Genomic DNA, 26,109 nt, shown 5'->3' on the forward strand with positions numbered 1-26,109 from the left:
CAATGGCTCAACCGCGTTTTTTTCCCCAAAACCGCTATTTGGGGGTTACAACCAGTGGCCCACGTAACCAATTCCCCGCTTCCCCCGGCCCTTCCTATCCCACCCCAACCTTTAAAATGCTGTAATTGAGCTGCCAGAAAGTATAGAAAGGGGTTTGGCAGAGCCAGCCCTCCCATGTCTTTCCCTCTCTGCAAGGTTTCGTAACGGATCCTACTATATTTGGCCTTCAGCACCAGAGAGCGAAAAATCTGCTGTATCTTGTAAAAGTGGTGCTGGGCCACCCAAACTGGTGAATTATGAAGGATATACAGCAATTGTGGCATTAAAATCATTTTGATAAGATTTCCCCGACCTATCACTGAGAGAGGAAGCTTATTCCAAACAGCTGTTTTCATTTTAAATTTGGCCAATAACGGTATCAGGTTATCCACAATATATGCCTGGGGGCTGGTAGAGACTTCAACACCTAGGTATTTAAAAGACGAGACCACTTTAAGGTTGATGTGATCCAAACATAGGGACCGAGGTAGAGGGGATAGCAGAAGGATGATAGATTTATTCCAATTAATATATAGACCTGACTGTCTGCCAAAGTCCGATATTAAGGAAATAATTGGATCTATTGATGAAACTAGATCTCCAACATACAGAAGCATGTCATCCGCGTATAGCGAAATTCTTTCCTCCACCACTCCTCTCCTCAGGCCTTTAATCAAGGGAGTGGAACGTATTATACAAGCCAATGGCTCGATCACAATGGCGAAGAGGAGGGGCGACAGAGGACAGCCCTGCCTAGTGCCCCTCTCCAATGCAATCACCGGCGAGAGCCGTCCATTAACCCTGAGACGGGCCCTTGGCTGACCATACAGCAATTGTACCCATTTAATATACACCGGACCGAACCCCAATTTTGACATGACCGCCCACAGGTAATCCCACTCGACGCTGTCAAAAGCTTTGGCAGCGTCTAGCGAAACCACCGCCGGACACTCCCCCATTGACAATGTTTGCAGTTGTAGATTGAGGAACAGCCGGCGCAAATTAAAGGAAGTAGCCTTTCCTGGCATAAAGCCACACTTGTCATCATGGATTATGTGAGAGATGACTCATAACAATCTATTGGCCAGTACCTTGGCCAATATTTTTACATCCACTGTTAGAAGCGAAATGGGCCTGTACGAATCTACCTTGGTAGGATCTTTACCGGGCTTTGGAAGAACCACAACTACTGCCTCTCTCATGGAGCTCGGCAACACTCCAGACTCATAAGAGTCTTTAAACACAGATAGAAGGAAGGTGCAGGAGAAGAACCTCCTGATGTTTCTTATAAAACTCCCCTGGCAACCCATCTCCCCCTGGCGCCTTATCATTAAGAATGGATCTCACCGCCAGCTCCAGTTCCTTAAGCTGAAGGTCGCCATCTAACATACTTTTTAACACTTTTAACTCCCTTCTCCGTCCCCCAGCGCCCCCACCCTCTACTCTCAGCTGAGGACTTTGCCACATACTACAAACAAAAGATAGTCAACATCAGAGAAAGCTTCAGTGCACAGTCCCCACAGACCCTCTACACAACTGCTCAGTCCTCTTCTCCAAAAACCCGCTTCTCCACCACTACAGAAGAAAAACTCTCCACTCTACTCTCCAGATCGCATATCACCACCTGTAGTGTGCACTTGACCCAATTCCATCCCACCTCATCCCTAACCTCACCACAGTGTTTATCCCAGCCCTAACTCGTCTCTTCAACCTATCACTAAACTCTGGTGTCTTCTCTGGTTTTAAACCTGCTACCATTGCACCTATCCTCAAAAAGCCTTCACTTGACCCATCTTCTTTGTCCAGTTATCGCCCCATATCACTTCTTCCATATGCCTCAAAGCTACTTGAGCAACATGTCCATTCTGAACTGTCCTCTCATCTCTCCTCCTGCTCCCTCATTGACCGGCTACAATCTGGCTTCCGACCCCACCACTCAACTGAGACTGCCCTCACCAAAGTCACCAATGACCTACTAACGGTCAAAACCAAAAAACATTACTCTGTCCTCCTGCTCCTGTCCTCTGCCTTTGACACTGTTGACCAGTCCATTCTGTTACAAACTCTCTCATCTCTTGGCATCACTGACCTGGCCCTCTCCTGGATCACACCATACCTCACAGGGCGGACATTTAGTGTCTCCCACTCTCACAACTCCTCCTCGTCTTATTCCCTCTCTGTTGGTGTCCCGCAAGGCTCTGTCCTAGGACCCCTACTCTTCTCTATATACACTTTCAGTCTGGGACAGCTGATAGAGTCCCATGGCTTTCAGTATCACTTTTATGCTGATGACACACAAATCTACCTCTCTGGTCCAGACATCACCACCTTACTATCCAGAATCCCACAATGCCTATCTTCCATATCCTCCATCTCCTCACGCTTTCTAAAACTTAACATGGATAAAACAGAATTCATCATCTTTCCCCGATCTTGCTCAACCCCCCCAACAGACCTATCTATCACGATCAATGGCTGCACACTCTGCCCGGTAAACCAAGTCCACTGCCTTGGACCTTGGATTCTGCCCTCTCCTTCCAACCGCACAGCCAAGCCCTTTCCACCACCTGCCGCCTCCATCTCAAAAACATCTCCCGCATCCGCGCTTTCCTCAACTTTCAGTCTGCAAAAACGATTGTACATGCCCTCATCATCTCCTCCAATATCCTCCTCTGTGGCCTTCCATCTAGCACCCCTCCAATCTATCCTCAACTCTGCTGCCCGACTAATCCACCTCTCACCCTGTTACTCCTCTGCCTCTCCCCTCTGACAATCCCTACACTGGCTCCCCATTGCCCAGCAAATTCAGTTCAAAATACTAACAAATACATACAAGGCTGACCACAACCTGTCCCCTCCCTTTGAGCTACTTTCCGTATACATCCCCACACGCAATCTACGATCCTCACAAGACCTCCTTCTCTCCTTACCTCTTCCCACAATCACCTCCAAGATTTCTCCCATGCATCCCCCACACTCTGGAACTCGCTACCCCAACATATCAGACTCGCCTCCAGTGGAATCCTTCAAAAGAAACCTGAAAACCCACCTCTTCAGACAAGCCTACAACCAGTGACCCTGCCGCCATGATCAACTTTACCCTCACCTACTGTGTCCTTCTCCCATACCATATAGGGGATGTGTAATTGTTATTACACATCCCCTGTGTAATAACAATTCTGGAGCATCTATTCTTATGGCTCTATGTTGTGCCATTCCTGTATCATTCCTGCTAGAAAAACAAATCAATTGCCAGCAGTCTGCAGTAAAGCTGTGTCTGACTCTGACAACAGCAGCACTAATTGGACAGACTATGTAAGGACACAACCCCAACTAGTAACACCCATCTGTACCTTTACTTCAAGCTGCTAGCAGTTCATTCATAGTCTTGTAGAAATAATAAAGGAAAGGCACATCATAGAGTCATAAGAATAGATGTCCTAGAATTGTTATCACATGGGGAATGAAAGTAGTTACCGTACTATAAACACACGTCCGGAGAGGTGACAGGTCTTCTTTAAGACGCTTAACATGGTAGAATACTAGGACTATACCTTTGGTTCTTGGCAGGGGCGTAACTACCAGAGTGGCAGACCATGCGACCGTTATGGGGCCCAGGACTAAAGAGGGCCCAGGGCTAGAAGGGGCCCAGTTGTGATCAATTCCTTTTCTACTGGAGGTGAAAAACTTGGTCAGGACTCTACCCTCTAAAAGAACAACTTTTAGCAAATGAGGCAGTGGAAAAAATAGCTCAAGGGTCATTGAAAGGGGTTTAGGCAGAAACCCTTCTGTCCTGTGTGGGGGGCCTGGTTTGATCCTTGCTATGGGTCCCTTACATCTCTATGTACGCCACTGGTTCTTGGTATAATGTTGACTCCTAGAATACCAACTTTCAAATGGCTGAAAAATTCTAAATGCAATGTAGATTCTTACTTTACTGTGGGTTTCAATATAAGTTGATGCTCACAGTTAAAACAGGCCAGGATGCGGGAACTCCATGACCTGAGTTTGGGAATATGAACCACAAGAGTGCTTGTGCCACATGCCAATTTATTCTTGCAACGATTCTGAAGCATTGTTCTCCATAGGAACTAATGTGCAGCAGCCCTCTAGCACTCCTGAGTGCAGGGAGTGCACACTCCCGTTCTTTAACCTCCTAGATGCCATGGTCTCATTTGACCACGGCATCTGAGGAGTTAAATGTATGCGATCGACATTCTTATCGATCGCATACATTAGTCCCAGGTGGCTGCTGTTTAGAACACCATGCACCCGGCAGGTATGGCGCGAGCGTGTACCATTTTTAAATTCCCAACCACCAACGTAAATTTACGTGGGGCAGTCAGGAAGACGTTAAAAGTAGTGTTGAGCGAACTTGTGTTTTAAGTTTGGCGTCTAAAGTTCGGGTTATCCAAGTACCCAGTTATGGATTCCGCTACCACAGACCATAAACGGAATTTAGAATCCATAACGGGATACTTCGATATCCCGAACCAGAACTTTAGACGCCGAACTTAAAACACAAGTTCGCTCAACAATAGTTAAAAGGAATGTGCCACCAAAATTTTATCTGTCAGTTAAAACCAGATAGCAACACATCTTTTTACTAATCGGTTTTTATTTTCTGATTGCAGATTTTTTTTATTTTATTTTCTGAACATGATTATGGGGACAGCCATCTTACCTGAGCTGTTCTTAACAGCATTTAAATAATTGCTTTATGGTAGACACAATGGTCTGGAGCTGACCTCATTGACTTTTGTGAAAGTTTTCTAGGCATGCTCTGTGACCTGCGCAGAAGTCCTTTTGCAAGAAAGGACTAGATAAGCTTTGACAATCACCTGTGAATGGTGGATCCTGTGTTATCTATACACAGAGGTGATATATGCCATTCTAAACTTTCCTGTAATGATAATGAGATAACTGCAGATAAGTGATCTGTACAGACCAAGAAGTGGAGTCTATTATTAGGCCTAGTGGCCAATGTTAAATCTGCAGGATTGTAAGGTTTTTATTTAAATATAGATATTGACATGGGAAATTAACATATTTTTAAAGAATATTTGACGATCTACTTAAACATAAAAACTGTCATTTTCTCATGACACATTCCCTTTAAGATGTGATAAATGAACTGGGCACTCTCAGGATACAGGGATCACACAGATATTTATTAATATATAAGGCAAAAAACGACAATAAAAGAGAGAATATGGCCCTCCTGTAGGAAAGCTATGTATAAAACAACACTTGCTCACTATAACCGGCACTCTGACTCTAGATGGATATTATAAACTACACATGGCATATTCTAACATTAAAACGACAATAAAAAGGTACATCATAGATTATTCACACAATAAAAGAATCGCACAATTAAAACGCATATATATCGCAAATGCTGAATTTTTACTGGGAAAACTACAATTGCGAGTTGTTCCCCAACTCACTGGCGAAGTTCTGAAGCTCCAAGGTAACAGTTAGAGGCACCGTGACGTGATAGTCCCACAACAAAACAGGTATAGCGGCGTCCCGCTCTATATTCAACCAGTAGCGTCCCACTGGGCTAATAGCATTTGAGTCTTGTTAGATCTCTTGTCAGCAAATATTTGATGAAAAAGATAGTCTTACCGGAAAGGTTCTCCTCACCACTTCGCTGCACACCGTCGCTCTGCTGGGTCGTGTTTTAAATTACCTCCAGGCTTTTTTGAGCGGTCAGGTTGTTAAAATCCCACGTAGGTAAAAGTTTGGCATGTGCAGCCCGGTCTCTGCTGTAGGCTGTCCCGGATTCTTTATACTTGAACCTTATCGTGGTGTTTAGCAGTATGGTGCGGGGTTCCGGCACTATCTATTGGTCCTCACTCCTTAAAAATTCGGGGTCCTGTTAGAGCTAGACGCGTTTCGGGGCTACTGAGGAAGGGGCAATCTTAAGCCCCGAAACGCGTCTAGCTCTAACAGGACCCCGAATTTTTAAGGAGTGAGGACCAATAGATAGTGCCGGAACCCCGCACCATACTGCTAAACACCACGATAAGGTTCAAGTATAAAGAATCCGGGACAGCCTACAGCAGAGACCGGGCTGCACATGCCAAACTTTTACCTACGTGGGATTTTAACAACCTGACCGCTCAAAAAAGCCTGGAGGTAATTTAAAACACGACCCAGCAGAGCGACGGTGTGCAGCGAAGTGGTGAGGAGAACCTTTCCGGTAAGACTATCTTTTTCATCAAATATTTGCTGACAAGAGATCTAACAAGACTCAAATGCTATTAGCCCAGTGGGACGCTACTGGTTGAATATAGAGCGGGACGCCGCTATACCTGTTTTGTTGTGGGACTATCACGTCACGGTGCCTCTAACTGTTACCTTGGAGCTTCAGAACTTCGCCAGTGAGTTGGGGAACAACTCGCAATTGTAGTTTTCCCAGTAAAAATTCAGCATTTGCGATATATATGCGTTTTAATTGTGCGATTCTTTTATTGTGTGAATAATCTATGATGTACCTTTTTATTGTCGTTTTAATGTTAGAATATGCCATGTGTAGTTTATAATATCCATCTAGAGTCAGAGTGCCGGTTATAGTGAGCAAGTGTTGTTTTATACATAGCTTTCCTACAGGAGGGCCATATTCTCTCTTTTATTGTCGTTTTTTGCCTTATATATTAATAAATATCTGTGTGATCCCTGTATCCTGAGAGTGCCCAGTTCATTTATCACAAGTTGCACGTTATTTTTAGTGGACTGGGTGAGTCCACTTTACTGAGTGCACCTCTGCTTGGTCTTTGTGTGTTCCTGTGCGCCTCATTTACTACTTTTTTTACTGCACATTCCCTTTAAGACCTGCTTACCACAATTTCATTTATTTATTCTACTCACTTATATAGCCTGGACATATTCTGCTTGGAGCTCAACAACCTAAATTCCCTATCAGCATGTCTTTGGAGTCTGGGAGGGAACCTGTCACCTCAAAAATGCATCTACACTAGGGTTGGGCGATATCAAAAATATTCAAACGACAACGATATTAAATTTATCGCGATAACGATAAACATTGCGATAAATAACCGCTTAAAAGAAAAAACACACAAGTAGACGTTATACTGTATGGGGGCAGCCACAAGTGGACGTTATACTGTATGGGGACAGCCACAAGGGAACGTTATACTGTATGGGGGCAGCCACAAGGAGACAGTATACTGTATGGAGGCAGCCACAAGGAGACGTTATACTGTATGGGGGCAGCTAGCAATAGACGTTATACTGTATGGGGGCAGCCACAAGGAGACGTTATACTGTATGGAGGCAGCCACAAGGAGACGTTATACTGTATGGGGGCAGCTACAAGGAGACGTTATACTGTATGGGGGCAGCCACAAGGAGACAGTATACTGTATGGAGGCAGCCACAAGGAGACGTTATACTGTATGGGGGCAGCTAGCAATAGACGTTATACTGTATGGGGGCAGCCACAAGGAGACGTTATACTGTATGGAGGCAGCCACAAGGAGACGTTATACTGTATGGGGGCAGCCACAAGGAGACGTTATACTGTATGGGGGCAGCCACAAGGAGACGTTATACTGTATGAAGCAGCCAGCAGGAGACGTTATACTGTATGGGGGCAGCCACAAGGAGATGTTATACTGTATGGGGGGCCGCCACAAGGAGACGTTATACTGTATGGGGGCAGCCACAAAGAGACGTTATACTGTATGGGGCAGCCAGCAGGAGACATTATACTGTATGGGGGCAGCCACAAGGAGACGTTATACTGTATGGGGCAGCCAGCAGGAGACATTATACTGTATGGGTGCCACAAGGAGACATATGAGGGCAGCCACAAGGAGACATTATACTTTATGGGGATAATGGGGGCCACAAGGAGACATTGGCTTGGGGGAACGGCCAGGCAGCCACAACTTGGAGATATTAATTGTCACACTGTATGGCAGTGTTCGCCGGGGCAGCAGCCACAAGGAAACATTACGGTATGGGGGCAGCAGCGCAGCCACAAGGAGACATTACAGTATGGGGGCAGTAGTCACAAAAAGAGACATTACAGTGGGGGCAGCAGCCACAAGGTGCTGCCCTTCCCCCCTATGTCTTGTGACCTGCCTGCCACCACCATACAGTAATTCCTTCTTGTTGGTCATGGGGGAGGGAGGGACTCGTGATGGCTCATTCCCTGCCTGCTTACTGTTATTTCAATGTGCAGTGCGGAGCATACAGCTAGTTGCATTGCAGGCAGGCAGGCATGAAGGACTGACGACTGAGTAGGCCAAGGTCGGACAGAAGACATATAATTGGGGCAGAGACATTACACCTTTAATAGCTGCCTGTCCGGCAGCTGTGATAAAGTTCAACTTCTGACTGACTTTCCCGCCACTCGCTCGCTGCTACTGCGCTGCTCAGCCTGGACGTCATCTGATTCTGACGTTAGACGTCGGTGGGCGAAGACTGCACCATGGGAGCAAGCGAGGAGGAGCCTGGTCGGCCGCTGCAGGAGGAAATTGGTGTGTAATTATGCAGGGGCGGGCAGCCGCAGTTTTTGAAGCGGTCAGCGCACATGACCGCTTCGATGACATCACAAATTAGGAAACAGCGATATCGCCATTTTTTTATATCGTGGTATATCGTGAACACCGGTATATCGCCCAACCCTAATATACACCCGCCAGCAGTACCTCATAGTAGCCCGCAGCCTGGTAATAATCATATATTTCATCCTGCTGTCCAATGCTGCGCAAGTTCAAAAAACGCAGTTTAATTCTCCATCAGCGCTATAGTGCCAGCCAGCTTGAAGTCAGGGGGGCAGCGGCCTCCTTGCTTCAAGTCAAGGTAACCATGCCCCCTAACCGTCTCCTCTTGCCTGAGAGTTACAGCCTGCAGTGCGGCCGTGATTCCCCAAGTCTCGCGCATGCGCGGTGCGCTCTGTGGTAATGCTCTATCCTATCTCCTGCTGCCGCTGTTAGCCGGGTTTCAGTGGCGCAATGCACGTGCGCGAGACTTGGGGTATCGCGGCCGCACTGCAGGCTGTCACTCACAGTCACAGTACAAACACATAAATAAGGGAACCTACAGCATTTGTGGTTTTGGCCCCCATAAACCACTATCACCACTATACAGTGGCTAGGGACACCTTTCTGAACATATCTGTGTGCCATCGGTAACACAGCATTCCTTAGGGTCCTATTACAGCTGCAGATGAAGTAGGCAATTTTCGAAAAAGAAGCGATCCTTCCCAACAATCGCCTGCTCGCTAAGCGGAGGAGACTGCTGCTATTACATCCAGTGATCTCCTCCTCAGTATGGGGATAAGTGATCGCTAATGCCATCACTCATCCCATACAGAATCAATGTTTACCGACAGCAGAGCGTGATTACACGGCACGATCTGCCGCCAACAAATGAGGATTTTTAAACCTACTTAAAGATTCCAATTACCCTATCAATGAGCGTTTGCTCATTCACCGGGTAATCGGCGGCAGTATTAAACTGCCGTGTCATCATACGAACATTTGTTAGCGATAATCTTCATGATTATCTTCAGGTGTAGGGACTTTATAAAAACAATTTGAACAGCAGTGGCAGATGCAAATTAATTTCCACCGGGCTTTCTTCAGCGGGCAAGTACACTGTGATCCCAGCAGCAAACCCTCCTATCTAGGCTTTATTGACAGCAGATAGAAGATGCTTCAAAGGGGTCAGAGATGATTGCCAATAAAGCCATTGACAGGTAAGTAGGTCGCTAGATGCTGACAGAAGTTAAACTTAAAGAGGACCTTTCACCGATTCTTACCCTATGAACTAAGTATACAGACATGTGGAGCGGCGCCCGGGGATCTCTCTGCACTTACTATTATCCCCGGGCGCCGCTCCGTTCTCCCGTTATGCCCTCCGGTATATCCGTTCCCTAAGTTATGGTAGGCGGAGTCTGCCCTAGCGCTGGCCAATCGCATTGCAGAGCTCACAGCCTGGGAGAAAATAACCTCCCAGGCTGTGAGCTCTGCGCTGCGATTGGCCAGCGCTAGGGCAGACTCCGCCTACCATAACTTAGGGACTGGTATCTCCGCCTACTATAACTTAGTGAGCGGAGATACCGGAGGGCATAACGGGAGAACGGAGCGGCGCCCGGGGATAATAGTAAGTGCAGTGAGATCCCCGGGCGCCGCTCCACATGTCTGTATAGTTAGTTCATAGGGTAAGAATCGGTGAAAGGTCCTCTTTAAGTGTAAACCTGGATTTAAAGTGTGGTGTACAGGAAACAGGCTGGGAACCTCCGTAAAGCTCTGCATCCTCTGGCAGTGCCTGAATACCTGAGCGTTCATTTCACCATGGGGTGGTAAAAACTGGCTGCCCTCATGCTTGCTTTTGCTTGCCTAAATGGACAGATCTCATTTATTAACCTTACAAATGTGGGTGATGATCGCAGTGGGCTCTCTAATGGTCATAAAATAAGTAGTCAACTTTCCCACAAATCAATATAACTTGATATCAGAGGACCACTCTAGAACTTTAGGATATTTAGATTTTTGGGGGAAATGATCTTTCTGGTTTATGTAAAAGCACGTAGCTTAGGCAATGTTTCCTTCTTGTAAATATACAGTGGGGAAAATAAGTATTTAATACACTGGTGATTTTGAAAGTTTCCCCACCTACAAAGAATGGAGAGGTCTGTAATTTTTATCGTAGGTACACTTGAACTGTGAGAGACAGAATCAAAAAAAATAATTAAAAAAATAAAAAAATTCCAGAAAATCACATTGTATGATTTTTAAATAATTAAATTGCATTTTATTGCATGAAATAAGTATTTGATCACCTACTAACCAGCGAGAATGCTGGCTCTTACAGACCTATTAGTTTTTCCTTAAGAAGCCCTCCTACTCTGCACTCATTACCTGTATTAATTGCACCTGTTTGAACTCGTTACCTGTATAAGAGACACCCGTCCACACGCTCAATCACACTCCAATGTCTTCACCATGGTCAAGTCCAAAGAGCTGTCTAAGGACACCAGGGACAAAATTGTAGACCTGCACAAGGCTGGGATGGGCTACAGGATAATAGGCAAGCAGCTTGGTGAGAAGGCAACAACTGTTGGCGTAAATATTACAAAATGGAAGAAACACAAGATGACTGTCCTCGGTCTGGTCTCGTGGGGTAAGGACGATTCTGAGAAAGGTCAGGAATCAGCCCAGAACTACACGGGAGGACCTGGTCAATGACCTGAAGAGTGCTGGGACCACAGTCTCAAAGATTAACGTTAGTAACACACTACATGGATTAAAATCATGCATCGCACAGAAGGTCCCCCTGCTCAAGTCAGCACATGTCCAAACCCGTTTCAAGTTCACCAATGACCATCTGGATGATCTAGAGGAGGCATGGGAGAAGGTCATGTGGTTAGATGAGACCAACCGTGAAGCATGGGGGTTTAAACATCATACTGTGGGGGTCCTTTTCTGCAAAGTAGACAGGATGACTGCACCATATTGAAGGGAGGATGGATGGGACCATGTATCGTGAGATTTTGGCCAACAACCTCCTTCCCTTAGTAAGAACATTAAAGAAGGGTTGTGGCTGGGTCTTCCAGCATGACAACGACCCGAAGCACACAGCCAGGACAACTAAGGGAGTGGCTTCGTTAGAAGAATTTCAAGGTTCTGGTGTGGTCTTGGCAGTCTCCAGAACTGAACCCAATCGAAAATCTTTGGAGGAAGCTGAAACTCAGTGTAGCCCAGCGACAGCCCCGAAACCTGAAAGATCTGAAGAAGATCTGTGTGGAGGAGTGGGCCAAAATCCCTGTTGCAATGTGTGCAAACTTGGTCAAGAACTACAGGAAACATCTGACCTCTAATTGCAAACAAAGGTTTCTGTACCAAATATTAAGTTCTGTTTTTCTATTGTATCAGATACTAATGTAATGCAATAAAATGAAAATGAATAAAAAAATTATACAATGTGATTTTCTGGATTGTTTTTTAAATTATGTCTCTCACAGTTGAACTATACCTATGATAAAAATTACAGACCTCTCCATTCTTTGTAGGTGGGAAAACTTGCAAAATCGCCAGTGTATCAAATACTTAACAAAATTTCTGTCTGCCAAAAGAAATACTATTCATTAGAGATGAGCGAATTTCCGGTTATGAAATTTGTTCACGCTTCGTTTACTGGTAAAAGGTGAATTGCGTTATGGATTCCGTTACCACGGACCATAACGCAATTCTATGACGGAATGCATAACGGAATGCCTTTAGAGGCATTCTGTTATTCATTCCATCATAATAGAAGTCTATGGGCTGCAAAATGGATCTGTTCCGTTTCCGTTATGCAGGGGAGTCCTCTCCTGCATAATGAAAAAGGGATGGATCCGTTATGCAGCCCATAGACTTCTATTATGACGGAATAAATAACAGAATGCCTCTAAAAGCATTCCGTTATGCATTCCATCATAGAATTGCGTTATGGTCCGTGGTAACAGAATCCATAAGGCAATTCACCTTTTACCAGTAAACGAAAAGTGAATGAATTTCAAAATATGAAATTCGCTCATCTCTACTATTCATGTCTGACAATATTTGCACTCGCATGTTAATGTTTAATTAATATGAAACACACTCTCTCTATTCAGTTTGCACCTGTCTATAGAACAATATGCAGAATTCTGAATATAATGTGGTCAAAGTCAGTCACCCAATAAAAGATGAGTGAAAATACCTGATTCATCACTTCTACCCACCTAAATACAAAAACAGTATACACACAATGCTAGAATCTGGTTGGATATAGATTTCACATGTAACACAGTATTAACAGAAACAGATTTGTTAAATGCACAGGTATTACATACGTAATGTACTGCACGCCACACACCAGCTTTTTTTTACATAAAATGGTAGTGTGGCGGGTGCATATTCCAGCCTGGCAAACATCCCTCACTGGGAATGAAGACTCATTGGTCTGACTACTGAAGTCACTGACTGGCTGCAGTGGTCTCGTCACTTTTGGTCCAGCAGGGACTGCCGGGAAGCTGCAGTGCTGGAATGCAGTTTTTTTTTTTTAGGCGATATGGCCTAAAATCTATATTGCGATATAATTTTAAGCATGTGTGATATGCGATATATATCACGATATATTGTTTTCTATATTGGGGGGGGGGGGGGTGTTTAAACTTTTTTTTTTTTTTTTTTTTACTTTTTATTTAATAACTATTAGCCTCCTTAAAGAGGACCTTTCACTAGTGTACAAACTAAAAACTAACTATATCTGTGGGCAGAGCGGCGCCCAGGGGTCCCCCTGCACTTACTAGTATGTCTGGGCGCCGCTCCGTTCGCCCGGTATAGGCTCCGGTATCTGCAGCTCCGTCTGTTGTACTGGACTGATTTTTTGTATGAGGCGTGTCCCTTGCTGCAGCGATTGGCCAGCGCTGCAGCAAGGGACACGCCTCATACAAAAAATCAGTCCAGTACAACAGACGGAACTGCAGATACCGGAGCCTATACCGGGCGAACGGAGCGGCGCCCAGACATACTAGTAAGTGCAGGGGGACCACTGGGCGCCGCTCTGCCCACTGATATAGTTAGTTTTTAGTTTGTACACTAGTGAAAGGTCCTCTTTAAGGGCTAGAACCCTTGTCATATTCACCCTAATAGAGCTCTATTAGGGTGAATAGGACTTTACACTCTCCCTGCTGCCCTGTGCTTTGTGCACACAACAGCAGGGAGCTGACCATGGCAGCCAGCCTCTCATGTGCTCCCCAGCCTCTCATGTGCCCCCCAGCCTCTGATCCGCCCACCAGCCTCGGATCTGCCCCCCAGCCTCTCCCTCTTATCAGCCCCCTCTGGTAACTCAAACCCACCTCCTCCCCCCGATCATTGGTGGCAGTGGTCAGTTCCGATCGGAGTCCCAGCAGTGTAATGCTGGGGCTCCGATCGGTTACCATGGCAGCCAGGACGCTACTGAAGTCCTGGCTGCCATGGTATGTTAGTGAGCAGCATTATACTCACATGCGCCGTGGCCGCCGGGCGCTCCTTCTTCTCATAGGTCTGTGCGGCGCATTGCTAATGCTATAAGCATTAGCAATGCTCCGCACAGACAGAAGAAGGAGCGACCGGCGGCCACAGCGAACGTGAGTATAATGCTGCTCACTAACATACCATGGCAGCCAGGACTTCAGTCCTGGCTGCCATGGTAACCGATCGGAGCCCCAGCATTACACTGCTGGGACGCCGATCGGAACTGCCCACTGCCACCAATGCAGAGACTGAAGAACATTCCCGGCACCCGACCTTTGACAGGATGCTGTGATCCGCGCGATTAACCCCTCAACTGAGGGGTTAATTGCGGCGGATCGCAGCGTGCAGTCACAGGGGCCGGGATATGGCCGGCACATGAACGCTACGTTGGTATTCAGGCATTCATTGGTGGCGCAGTGGCCACAGTCCCTCACCTCCTCCTCCTCCTACTCTGTTCTTACTGGTGGCCAGCGGCAGCCGCACACAGTGGGGAGGGAGGGACTCCCTCCTTCTCCACTGTGCCGGCTCAGGAGAACATGGTGCGTGCCGAGAGCGCGATCATTCACTACCGCTCCGTGGTCATATCACGGTCCGGCGACATAGGCGATATGCACAAAATCCATATCGTGGCACAAGTTTATATCGTATATCGCCCACCCCTACTGCCTATCATTGCTTTTTTTAATTATGTTACTTTAAATTGTAGCACCTCATGAACAATCTTTTACATCTTTTAAAGGGGTTTTCCAATTAACACAATATACCCCCTATTCACCTGCCAATCAAAAGAGGGTGTCTGTGCTCCACATTTGAATGCAGAGTGAGACACACATGCGTATCCTCTGCTCCATTCAACGCCATGGGACTGCTGGAGTACAAGCATTCTTCTATTTTCAGCAGACCCATAGAATTGAATGGAGGGCGGAGCACATGTGGGACCTTCCAAAGGAACGAGCATGGGCCCCAGTCTTGTGAACGTCAGGCACCCAATGAATAGGGGATAAGTTTTCTTAATGGGACAACCACTTTAAATGCTCTGGTCTTTCATTCCTTTGTAAACTGGTGTGATGAAGAGGTCTTTTTACTCAGAAAGCTTGCAAATATAATTTTTGAAGTTATCCAATAAAGGCATCACTGCTACAATACTTTGTGTTTGACTTAACATCACATAAATTTAATATCACAGAGCCTTAATATCGTCAGCATTGTACCATTAACCATTTGGGGGAACAGACAATTGGTGTCATATCAAACAAAACTCCAACTCCTATGTAATTATATAAAAACGCATAACATTTTGTAACCTTGATAGCTATTTTCTATATAGTTGCTGTACCTAAAACTTCAGTTTCTGGCCATTTCAATTAAGTCATAAAGCTGAAACTATGTTCTGCATGGCCTCCTTAAAGGTGCATGAATCCTCTACTGTGGGTTTGCGTGTCTACAATTTCATCCAAATGCCATGGCGGTTTTTCTCTTTTCCTTTAACTCTGAATATCTATGGAGGATCAAGAAATAAACCAAGACCCAGTTTCATTTTTTTACTTTGCTATTATCTTTCCATATAGGTCTACTTATATGATCCCGGAAAACACTTTACTATATCATCCTCCAACCTAGTGCAACTGGCTAAACAAGCTGCGTGTGTTTATGTAAGATATCCGAGCCAGACTCCACGAGCATTATAATTTTATTGACGTGTCTTACCTTTTTTCCTATTTATCTTTTTTATTGTTGATACAGGAATCAGTCGGCACTGGTGACCAGCGCTAGTTAGACTAAAGTGTACCTTATCACAAAAGACTGTGAAAACATAAGTGTTATTGGAGAAAGTTAAAACACTCAGCTCTTTTGTCATAAGGGAAAGGATTTGAAGCTTTTGTTGTTTACTCGGCCGAGGAACTAACCTAATTCAATAACTTGGGTGTGTTTGTGTGCCTTAATATTTTATGAACATGAATGAAAGAAATGCTTCTTCGAGAGGCTGAGTTCTAGTCACGATCTTCTGAATGAAGCAGGAAAAGGGAACATGTCTTATGATCAGTCGTTATTGGAAAGTTCTGTGCACAAACCCTCTATATAAGTCATAAAACTCACCCACATTGGGTCAGTCAGGTCATAATCCTGCATCCTGATGCAATCCATGCTAATTTCAATCTTATTTGTAGGACCTTTCTCTGTTGGATCACTGGAAAAATTCAAGTCAATGGGTTGTACAGAATGCATTGGTCTGCAAAAGGAATTAAGAATATACGTTTGTTAACAAAACCGAACAAGCACACGTTGAAAAGATAGTTGCAAGTGGCTTTTTTACGCCGCCCTCGCCACATTTCCAAATGGAAGCGTGGTTAAGGTGGGAAGAGGGCATGGCCAGCCATAACACATTTTTACCCCCATCAATCTGCACTTAATACTGCATAATAAGAAAGCCTAATTTTAGAATTTGTAAATTTATTGAAAAAGGAAAAACAAAAAATTTGAATGGACATAAGTATTCAGACACTTTGAAATGACACTTGAAATTTGGCTGTGGGGATCCCCCATTTCTCTTGATCATCTTTGAGATGTTTCTACACCTTGATAGGAGTCCACCTGTAGTAAATGAAGTTGATTGGACAGGATTTGGAAAAACGCATAACATCCCTATAAGGTATGACAGCTGACAATGCATATCAGAGTAAAAACCAAGCCATGAGGAAGAAAGGACTGCATGTAGAGCTCAGAGACAGGCATGTGTGGAGGCACAGATCTAGAGAATGGTGCAACAAAATTTCTGCTGCCCTGAAAGTTCCCAAGAGCCAAGTGGCCTCCATAATTCTTAAATAGAAGACATTTGGAATAATCAGGACTCTTCCTTTAGAAGGGCTTTAGTAAGAGAGGTGACCCAGCACCCCATGGTGACTCTGAATGAGCTCCAAAGATCCTGTGCGCAGATGGGGGAATCCAGAAAGTCAACTGCTTCAACTACGTAATGAGTAAAGGGTAGGAATACTTATGTCAGTGCAAGAGTTAACTTTTTCCTTTTCAATAAATTCTGAATATTCTGTTTTCACTTTCTCATTATGGGGAATTAAGTGCATATTGATGGAGGAAAATTTGAACTTTTTCGTATTTTAGCACATAACAGGCCACAACATAACAAAATTGAAAAAAGTGAAAGGGTCTGAAGACTTTTCAAATGCACTTCAGATTTGCATGCAGATCTTACCTTGTATTTGAATTAAATTTTAACTATTAAAATGACCACGGGCATTAATGTTTTCCAAATCCGCTAAAGTTGGCAGAACTGACCAATCATCTAATGTGTATGGGAATCAGCCAACTCTCTCCGATGGCAGATGTTTGGGGAGATATAAACCAGCGAGTTGGATCTCGCTGCTCAATAATTCTGTTCTCTGGGAAGTAAGAGGGTGTATGGATGGGTAGGGTGAGATAACTGGTAGCCGAACAAGAATTCAGTTGACAAGTAGCTAAGGTGTAGAGTCTAACAGTTGGTAAAATCCACAGCAAAAGCTAGGTCACTTTCATAGCACAATAACCCAGGCTGCAGATTTTAAATTACGGTAACTAAAATACAATTATTTTAACTGTAAGTGAATGTGGTTTCCTTAAGACATATATCCAACACATGCCATGTTCTTTGCAGAGATTCTGTCACTAATACAGGTTTGCTTCAGCTGAGGGCATCTGTGGGATGTCCTTTGAAAGGCTATATAATGAGGCAGCAATGATCTCACAAAATGATCCCAGAAAGTGTTAGTCAAAGAGCTTAGCAGGAGTCAGGGCTGCAAGCAAATTATGAGAACCCTCTGGACACTGTTACTGTATATGGCTGAAATTACTCAGATGGTAGAATGTAATGTCTGCAATCCATGTCCGCCAGCAAGGTCACCTAAGTACTCACCCCTGCTGCTGCACCATGCTGATATTATGTCTAGAAGAGTTATGAACTACCGATAAAGAAAGCAAAAATTTACACAGCATACTCACCCTAGAAACTCCCAGAGACGATCAAATACACCAGGGCTTCTGTTGTCTGAACCTTGCGAAGTCTGAGACATGGCTGTACGATAATACCGTTCCTTACAAGAAAAATGGGTTGACGTGTCCACAAACCTAAGATAAAAATTAAATGAGAGGCTCAGCTTGATATTTTTTTATCATGATATAATCATTTTCATTGTAGCCACATATAGTACTCTACTGACACAACAATCTGGAGGCCTTGGTCCTGCTTGTCTATTAGATCTACACTAAAAAGACAGAAAATCTTTATAAAAGATAAAGGAATAGATAGAAAACCATAAATAAATAAGGAAAACGAGAAGAGAACGTCAAATTGATAAAGGAAACAAGGGTTTTCGGCGGCAATGAGTGATTGATTGAAGAGTAGCACTCCTGTGAGAGTGTTGAGTGAAGTCGAGGCAGTGACCCAGGAAATGGGGGAGGTGAAGCAGACTGATGTGGTTTAGTTATAGCAATATGATACCACACCACGCCACTGACTGCAAAGTATAAACACAATAAATAAGCTACAGAGATGGAAGGATGGGGTCATAGACTGGCACATGACATCTTTTCCTTCTAAATTTTATATCCTATCAATGATGATCAACCTACGGCCAAACTCCTTGAAGAAGAGGTAGAAGGAAATATAATCAGTAATTAATCTGGCATGCTACCTCTTCAGTGCTGGATCAGGCGAATGTGACAAAGAATTACCCCGATATAGTCGCTTCTATATGTATTACTGTATATAATTCCAACGTGAGGGTCCCAGCACACCATTTTAAGACGATTAACTGGTTGTTTAGGGGGACCCTGAAACAAATTATACAAGCTACAAATGCCAAGGAGGAGAGTGCTGAATACATGGATGTGCTCCCTGGCCACTTAGTAGCAGCACTTGCAAGGATGGGGGATAGACACTTGGGATCATTCTAGACAATGGACTATGCATCTATAGAGGAGCATCAGAAGAGACTTCTTTCACACCACTGCATAAATTGTGGTGGAAATGCAAGAAGATCTTGGGTCTGATGGGGTGTACTAAATATATGCCGTTATGCGGTAATGGATTGGAGGGATTTGATCAATGGGTACAAAGAGTCAAATATGTGTAGTGAAGGGCCTCTCAGTAGATTTGTACCTATGACACTGGCTGACCTGTTACATGTGCGCTTGGCAGCTAAAGACATCGGTGTTGGTCCCATGTAGGGTTGGGCAATATCTAAAATATTCCCACGATAACGGTATTAAGAAATGTATCACAATAACGATATATACAGTACAGACCAAACGTTTGGACACACCTTCTCATTCAAAGAGTTTTCTTTATTTTTATGACTATGACGGCATCAAAACTATGAATTAACACATGTGGAATTATATACATAACAAACAAGTGTGAAACAACTGAAAATATGTCATATTCTAGGTTCTTCAAAGTAGCCACCTTTTGCTTTGATTACTGCTTTGCCCACTCTTGGCATTCTCTTGATGAGCTTCAAGAGGTAGTCCCCTGAAATGGTCTTCCAACAGTCTTGAAGGAGTTCCCAGAGATGCTTAGCACTTGTTGGCCCTTTTGCCTTCACTCTGCGGTCCAGCTCACCCCAAACCATCTCGATTGGGTTCAGGTCCGGTGACTGTGGAGGCCAGGTCATCTGGCGCAGCACCCCATCACTCTCCTTCATGGTCAAATAGCCCTTACTTTCAAAGTTTTCCCAATTTTTCGGCTGACTGACTGACCTTCATTTCTTAAAGTAATGATGGCCACTCGTTTTTCTTTACTTAGCTGCTTTTTTCTTGCCATAATACAAATTCTAACAGTCTATTCAGTAGGACTATCAGCTGTGTATCCACCTGACTTCTCCTCAACGCCACTGATGGTCCCAACCCCATTTATAAGGCAAGAAATCCCACTTATTAAACCTGACAGGGCACACCTGTGAAGTGAAAACCATTTCAGGGGACTACCTCTTGAAGCTCATCAAGAGAATGCCAAGAGTGTGCAAAGCAGTAATCAAAGCAAAAGGTGGCTACTTTGAAGAACCTAGAATATGGCATATTTTCAGTTGTTTCACACTTGTTTGTTATGTATATAATTCCACATGTGTTAATTCATAGTTTTGATGCCTTCAGTGTGAATCTACAATTTTCATAGTCATGAAAATAAAGAAAACTCTTTGAATGAGAAGGTGTGTCCAAACTTTTGGTCTGTACTGTATGTATGTGTATATATATATATATATATATATATATATATATATATAGCGATAAATACCCATCTAGAAGAAAAAACACTTGGGGACACTAGGAGACATTACACTGTATGGGGGCCACAAGAAGTCATTATACTCTATGGGGCCACAAGGAGACATTGGACTTCAGACCACAAAGAGACATTATAATGTATGGGGACTACAAGGAGACATCATACTGTAGGGGGCCACAGGGAGACATTATACTGTATGGGCCACAAGGAGACATTACTGTATGGGGGCCACAAATGTGGCCCCCATACATTATAATGTCTCCTTGTTGCCCCCATACAGTAATGGCTCCTTGTTGCTCCTGTATGGGGCTTGTACTGATAGGACTCATGACCTGTGTAATCCCCTTGGGTCTAGTACATCCCCCACCTCCTGCATCCAGATATATGTGCACTATACTAAGTACACTGTATAAGGGAGGGGGTTGGTCAAGTGCCCACTATATACAGGGAGAGTCGGTCGGGTATTGTATACTGTATACAGGGATGGAGTACTTAACCTCTTAAGGACACATGACGTACCGGTACGTCATGATGTCCTGGTACTTAAGGACACATGACGTACCGGTACGTCATGTGTTGTTCCGATCACTGCCGCCCGGCCGGCAGTGATCGGAACCCGGTGCCTGCTCAAATCATCGAGCAGGCACCTAGGCTAAATGCGCGGGGGGGTCCCGTGACCCCCCATGTCGGCGATCGCGGCAAACCGCAGGTCAATTCAGACCTGCGGTTTGCTGCGATTTCTGCAGTTTCTGATCCCTGCGGTCCCTGACCGCGGGGATCAGAAACTTTAGTATTCCTAAAATAGATCTGTATCCCTCCCCCTGCACCCCCCGAGTGATTTTAGCCCGGTGGGAGGTGCAGGGGGAGGGTTGCGGGCAGTGTGGGCGGTGCGGGAGGCGGGCGGTGCGGCAGGCGGGATCGCGATCCCCCGCTCGCCTCCCCTTGTATAATCGTTGGTTTCTAGTGGGGATACCAGGGTGCCAGCACATTGCTGGCACCCTGGTATAAACGGCTGACATCTGCGATGCGATGTCAGCCGTTAACCCTTTCCATACAGCGGTCCGTACGGACCGCTGTATGGAAAAGGTTAACAGCGCAGGGAGCTCCCTCCCTCTCCCATCGGGGGGCTGCTGTGCCTTTGCAGCCCCCCGATGGGAGAGAGCCCCCAGAGAGCCCCCCTCAGCCCTGTGCTTACCCTTCCCCGTCTGCGCAGTTCTGAGCAGACGGGGAAGGTTCCCATGGCAACAGGACGCCTCTCAGGCGTCCTGCTGTCCATGGTGCTGAACAGATCTGTGCTAAAAGCATAGATCTGTTCAGTGTAAGTAAAATACAGTACAGAACAATATATATTGTACTGTACTGTATTATACAGACATCAGACCCACTGGATCTTCAAGAACCAAGAGGGTCTGGGTCAAAAAAAAAGTTAAAAAAAGTGAAAAAAAAGTAAAAATCAAAAAACACATTTATCACTGATTAAAAATGAAAAAAATAAAATTCCCTACACATGTTTGGTATCGCCGCGTCCGTAACGACCTGATCTATAAAACGTTTATGTTACTTTACCCGAACGGTGAACGCCATAAAAATAAAAAATAAAAAACTAGGATGAAATTGAAATTTTGCCCACCTTACTTCCCAAAAAAGGTAATAAAAGTGATCAAAAAAGTCGCATGTACGCCAAAATAGTACCAATCAAACCGTCATCTCATCCCGCAAAAATCATACCCTACCCAAGATAATCGCCCAAAAACTGAAAAAACTATGGCTCTTAGACTATGGAAACACTAAAACATGATTTTTTTTGTTTCAAAAATGAAATCATTGTGTAAAACTTACATAAATAAAAAAAAAGTATACATATTAGGTATCGCCGCGTCCGTATCGACCGGCTCTATAAAAATATCACATGATCTAACCCCTCAGATGAACACCGTAAAAAAATTAAAATAAAAACGGTGTAAAAAAAGCCATTTTTTGTCATCTTACGTCACAAAAAGTGTAATAGCAAGCAATCAAAAAGTCATATGCACCCCAAAATAGATGCCAATCAAACCGTCATTTCATCCCGCAAAAAATGAGACCCTACTTAAGATAATCGCCCAAAAACTGAAAAAACTATGGCTCTTAGACTATGGAGACACTAAAACATTTTTTTTGTTTTAAAAATGAAATCATTGTGTAAAACTTACATAAATAAAAAAAATAGTATACATATTAGGTATCGCCGCGTCCGTGACAACCTGCTCTATAAAATTACCACATGATCTAACCTGTCAGATGAATGTTGTCAATAACAAAAAATAAAAACGTGCCAAAAAATCTATTTCTTGTTACCTTGCCGCACAAAAAGTGTAATATAGAGCAACCAAAAATCATATGTACCCTAAACTAGTACCAACAAAACTGCCACCCTATCCCGTAGTTTCTAAAATGGGGTCACTTTTTTGGAGTTTCTACTCTAGGGGTGCATCAGGGGGGCTTCAAATGGGACATGGTGTAAAAAAAAAACTGTCCAGCAAAATCTGCCTTCCAAAAACCGTATGGCGTTCCTTTCCTTCTGCGCCCTGCCGTGTGCCCGTACAGCAGTTTACGACCACATATGGGGTGTTTCTGAAAACTACAGAATCAGGGCCATAAATAATGAGTTTTGTTTGGCTGTTAACCCTTGCTTTGTAACTGGAAAAAAAATATTAAAATGGAAAATCTGCCAAAAAAGTGAAATTTTGAAATTGTATCTCTATTTTCCATTAAATCTTGTGCAACACCTAAAGGGTTAACAAAGTTTGTAAAATCAGTTTTGAATACCTTGAGGGGTGTAGTTTCTTAGATGGGGTCACTTTTATGGAGTTTCTACTCCAGGGGTGCATCAGGGGGGCTTCAAATGGGACATGGTGCCAAAAAAACAGTCCAGCAAAATCAGCCCTCCAAAAACCAAACGGCGCACCTTTCACTCTACGCCCCGCTGTGTGGCCGTACAGTAGTTTACGGCCACATATTGGGTGTTTCTGTAAACAGCAGAGTCAGGGCAATAAAGATACAGTCTTGTTTGGCTGTTAACCCTTGCTTTGTTAGTGGAAAAAATGGGTTAAAATGGAAAATTAGGCAAAAAAATGAAATTCTCAAATTTCATCGCCATTTGCCAATAACTCCTGTGCAACACCTAAAGGGTTAACGATGTATGTAAAATCAGTTTTGAATAGCTTGAGGGGTGTAGTTTCTTAGATGGGGTCACTTTTAGGGAGTTTCTCCTCTAGGGGTGCATCAGGGGGCTTCAAATGGGACATAGTGTAAATAAACCAGTCCATAAAAATCAGCCCTCCAAAAACCAAACGGCGCACCTTTCACTCTACGCCCCGCTGTGTGGCCGTACAGTAGTTTACGGCCACATATTGGGTGTTTCTGTAAACGGCAGAGTCAGGGCAATAAAGATACAGTCTTGTTTGGCTGTTAACCCTTGATTTGTTAGTTGAAAAAATGGGTTAAAATGAAAATTTAGACAAAAAAATGAAATTCTCAAATTTCCTCCCCATTTGCCAATAACTCTTGTGCAACACCTAAAGGGTTAACAACGTATGCAAAATCAGTTTTGAATACCTTGAGGGGTGTAGTTTCTTAGATGGGGTCATTTTTGGGTGGTTTCTATAATGTAAGCCTCGCAAAGTGACTTGAGACCTGAACTGGTCCCTAAAAATTGAGTTTTTGTAAATTTCTGAAAAATTTCAAGATTTGCTTCTAAACTTCTAAGCCTTATAACATCCCCAAAAAATAAAATATCATTCCCAAATCAATTCTAACAAGAAGTAGACATATGGGGAATGTAAAGTCATCACAATTTTTTGGGGTATTACTATGTATTACAGAAGTAGAGAAACTGAAACTTTGAAATTTGCAAATTTTTCCAAATATTTTGTTAAATTAGGTATTTTTTGGTGCAAAAAAAATAATTTTTTTGACTTCATTTTACCAGTGTCATGAAGTACAATATGTGACGAAAAAACAATCTCAGAACGGCCTGGATAAGTCAAAGCGTTTTAAAGTTATCAGCACTTAAAGGGACTCTGGTCAGATTTTCAAAAAATGGCCTGGTCCTAAGGTGTAAAAAGGCTGTGTCCTTAAGGGGTTAATGTACAGTGGGGGAAATAATTATTTGACCCCTCACTGATTTTGTAAGTTTGTCCAATGACAAAGAAATGAAAAGTCTCAGAACAGTATCATTTCAATGGTAGGTTTATTGTAACAGTGGCAGATAGCACATCAAAAGGAAAATCGAAAAAATAACTTTAAATAAAAGATAGCAACTGATTTGCATTTCATTGAGTGAAATAAGTATTTGAACCCTCTAACAAAAAAAGACTTAATACTTGGTGGAAAAACCCTTGTTTGCAAGCACAGAGGTCAAACGTTTCTTGTAATTGATGACCAAGTTTGCGCACATTTTAGGAGGAATGTTGGTCCACTCCTCTTTGCAGATCATCTCTAAATCCCTAAGGTTTCGAGGCTGTCTCTGTGCAACTCTGAGCTTGAGCTCCCTCCATAGGTTTTCGATTGGATTAAGGTCCGGAGACTGACTAGGCCACTCCATGACCTTAATGTGCTTCTTCTTGAGCCACTCCTTTGTTGCCTTTGCTGTATGTTTTGGGTCATTGTCGTGCTGGAACACCCATCCACGACCCATTTTCAGTTTCCTGGCAGAGGGAAGGAGGTTGTCGCTCAGGATTTCACGATACATGGCTCCGTCCATTTTCCCGTTTATGCGAATAAGTTGTCCTGTGCCCTTAGCAGAAAAACACCCCCAAAGCAAAATGTTTCCACCCCCATGCTTGACGGTGGGGACGGTGTTTTGGGGGTCATAGGCAGCATTTTTCTTCCTCCAAACACAGCGAGTTGAGTTAATGCCAAAGAGCTCTATTTTGGTCTCATCAGACCACAGCACCTTCTCCCAGTCACTCTCTGAATCATTCAGGTGTTCATTGGCAAACTTCAGACGGGCCTGCACATGTGCCTTCCTGAGCAGGGGGACCTTGCGAGCCCTGCAGGATTTTAATCCATTGCGGTGTAATGTGTTTCCAATGGTTTTCTTGGTGACTGTGGTCCCTGCTAATTTGAGGTCATTAACTAACTCCTCCCGTGTAGTTCTAGGATGCTTTTTCACCTTTCTCAGAACCATTGACACCCCACGAGGTGAGATCTTGCGTGGAGCCCCAGAGCGAGGTCGATTGATGGTCATTTTGTGCTCCTTCCATTTTCGAACAATCGCACCAACAGTTGTCACCTTCTCTCCCAGCTTCTTGCTAATGGTTTTGTAGCCCATTCCAGCCTTGTGCAGGTCTACAATTTTGTCTCTGACATCCTTGGACAGCTCTTTGGTCTTTCCCATGTTGGAGAGTTTGGAGTCTGCTTGATTGATTGATTCTGTGGACAGGTGTCTTTTATACAGGTGACTAGTTAAGACAGGTGTCCTTAATGAGGGTGACTAATTGAGTAGAAGTGTCTAACCACTCTGTGGGAGCCAGAACTCTTAATGGTTGGTAGGGGTTCAAATACTTATTTCACTCAATGAAATGCAAATCAGTTGCTATCTTTTATTTAAAGTTATTTTTTCGATTTTCCTTTTGATGTGCTATCTGCCACTGTTACAATAAACCTACCATTGAAATGATACTGTTCTGAGACTTTTCATTTCTTTGTCATTGGACAAACTTACAAAATCAGTGAGGGGTCAAATAATTATTTCCCCCACTGTATACAGGGGAGGCAGTAAGTAGTATATTC

The 26,109-nt window shown here is 43.9% G+C and overlaps 1 protein-coding gene across 1 annotated transcript in view; it reads right to left on the reverse strand.

The window, feature by feature from the left end:
- Window positions 1-26,109, reverse strand: part of TP63 (tumor protein p63) — a 211,290-nt gene that overhangs the window by 105,509 nt on the left and 79,672 nt on the right. Inside the window, exons 2-3 of the mRNA XM_040428380.1 lie at window positions 18,051-18,176; window positions 16,158-16,290 (exon numbers count right to left, since the gene is read on the reverse strand). Of these exons, the coding sequence (XP_040284314.1) occupies window positions 16,158-16,290; window positions 18,051-18,176 (259 nt within the window). The remainder of the gene's footprint in view (window positions 1-16,157; window positions 16,291-18,050; window positions 18,177-26,109) is intronic.

The sequence above is a fragment of the Bufo bufo genome, chromosome 4 (genome assembly GCF_905171765.1).
Source record: "Bufo bufo chromosome 4, aBufBuf1.1, whole genome shotgun sequence".
NCBI classification, from domain to species: domain Eukaryota; kingdom Metazoa; phylum Chordata; class Amphibia; order Anura; family Bufonidae; genus Bufo; species Bufo bufo.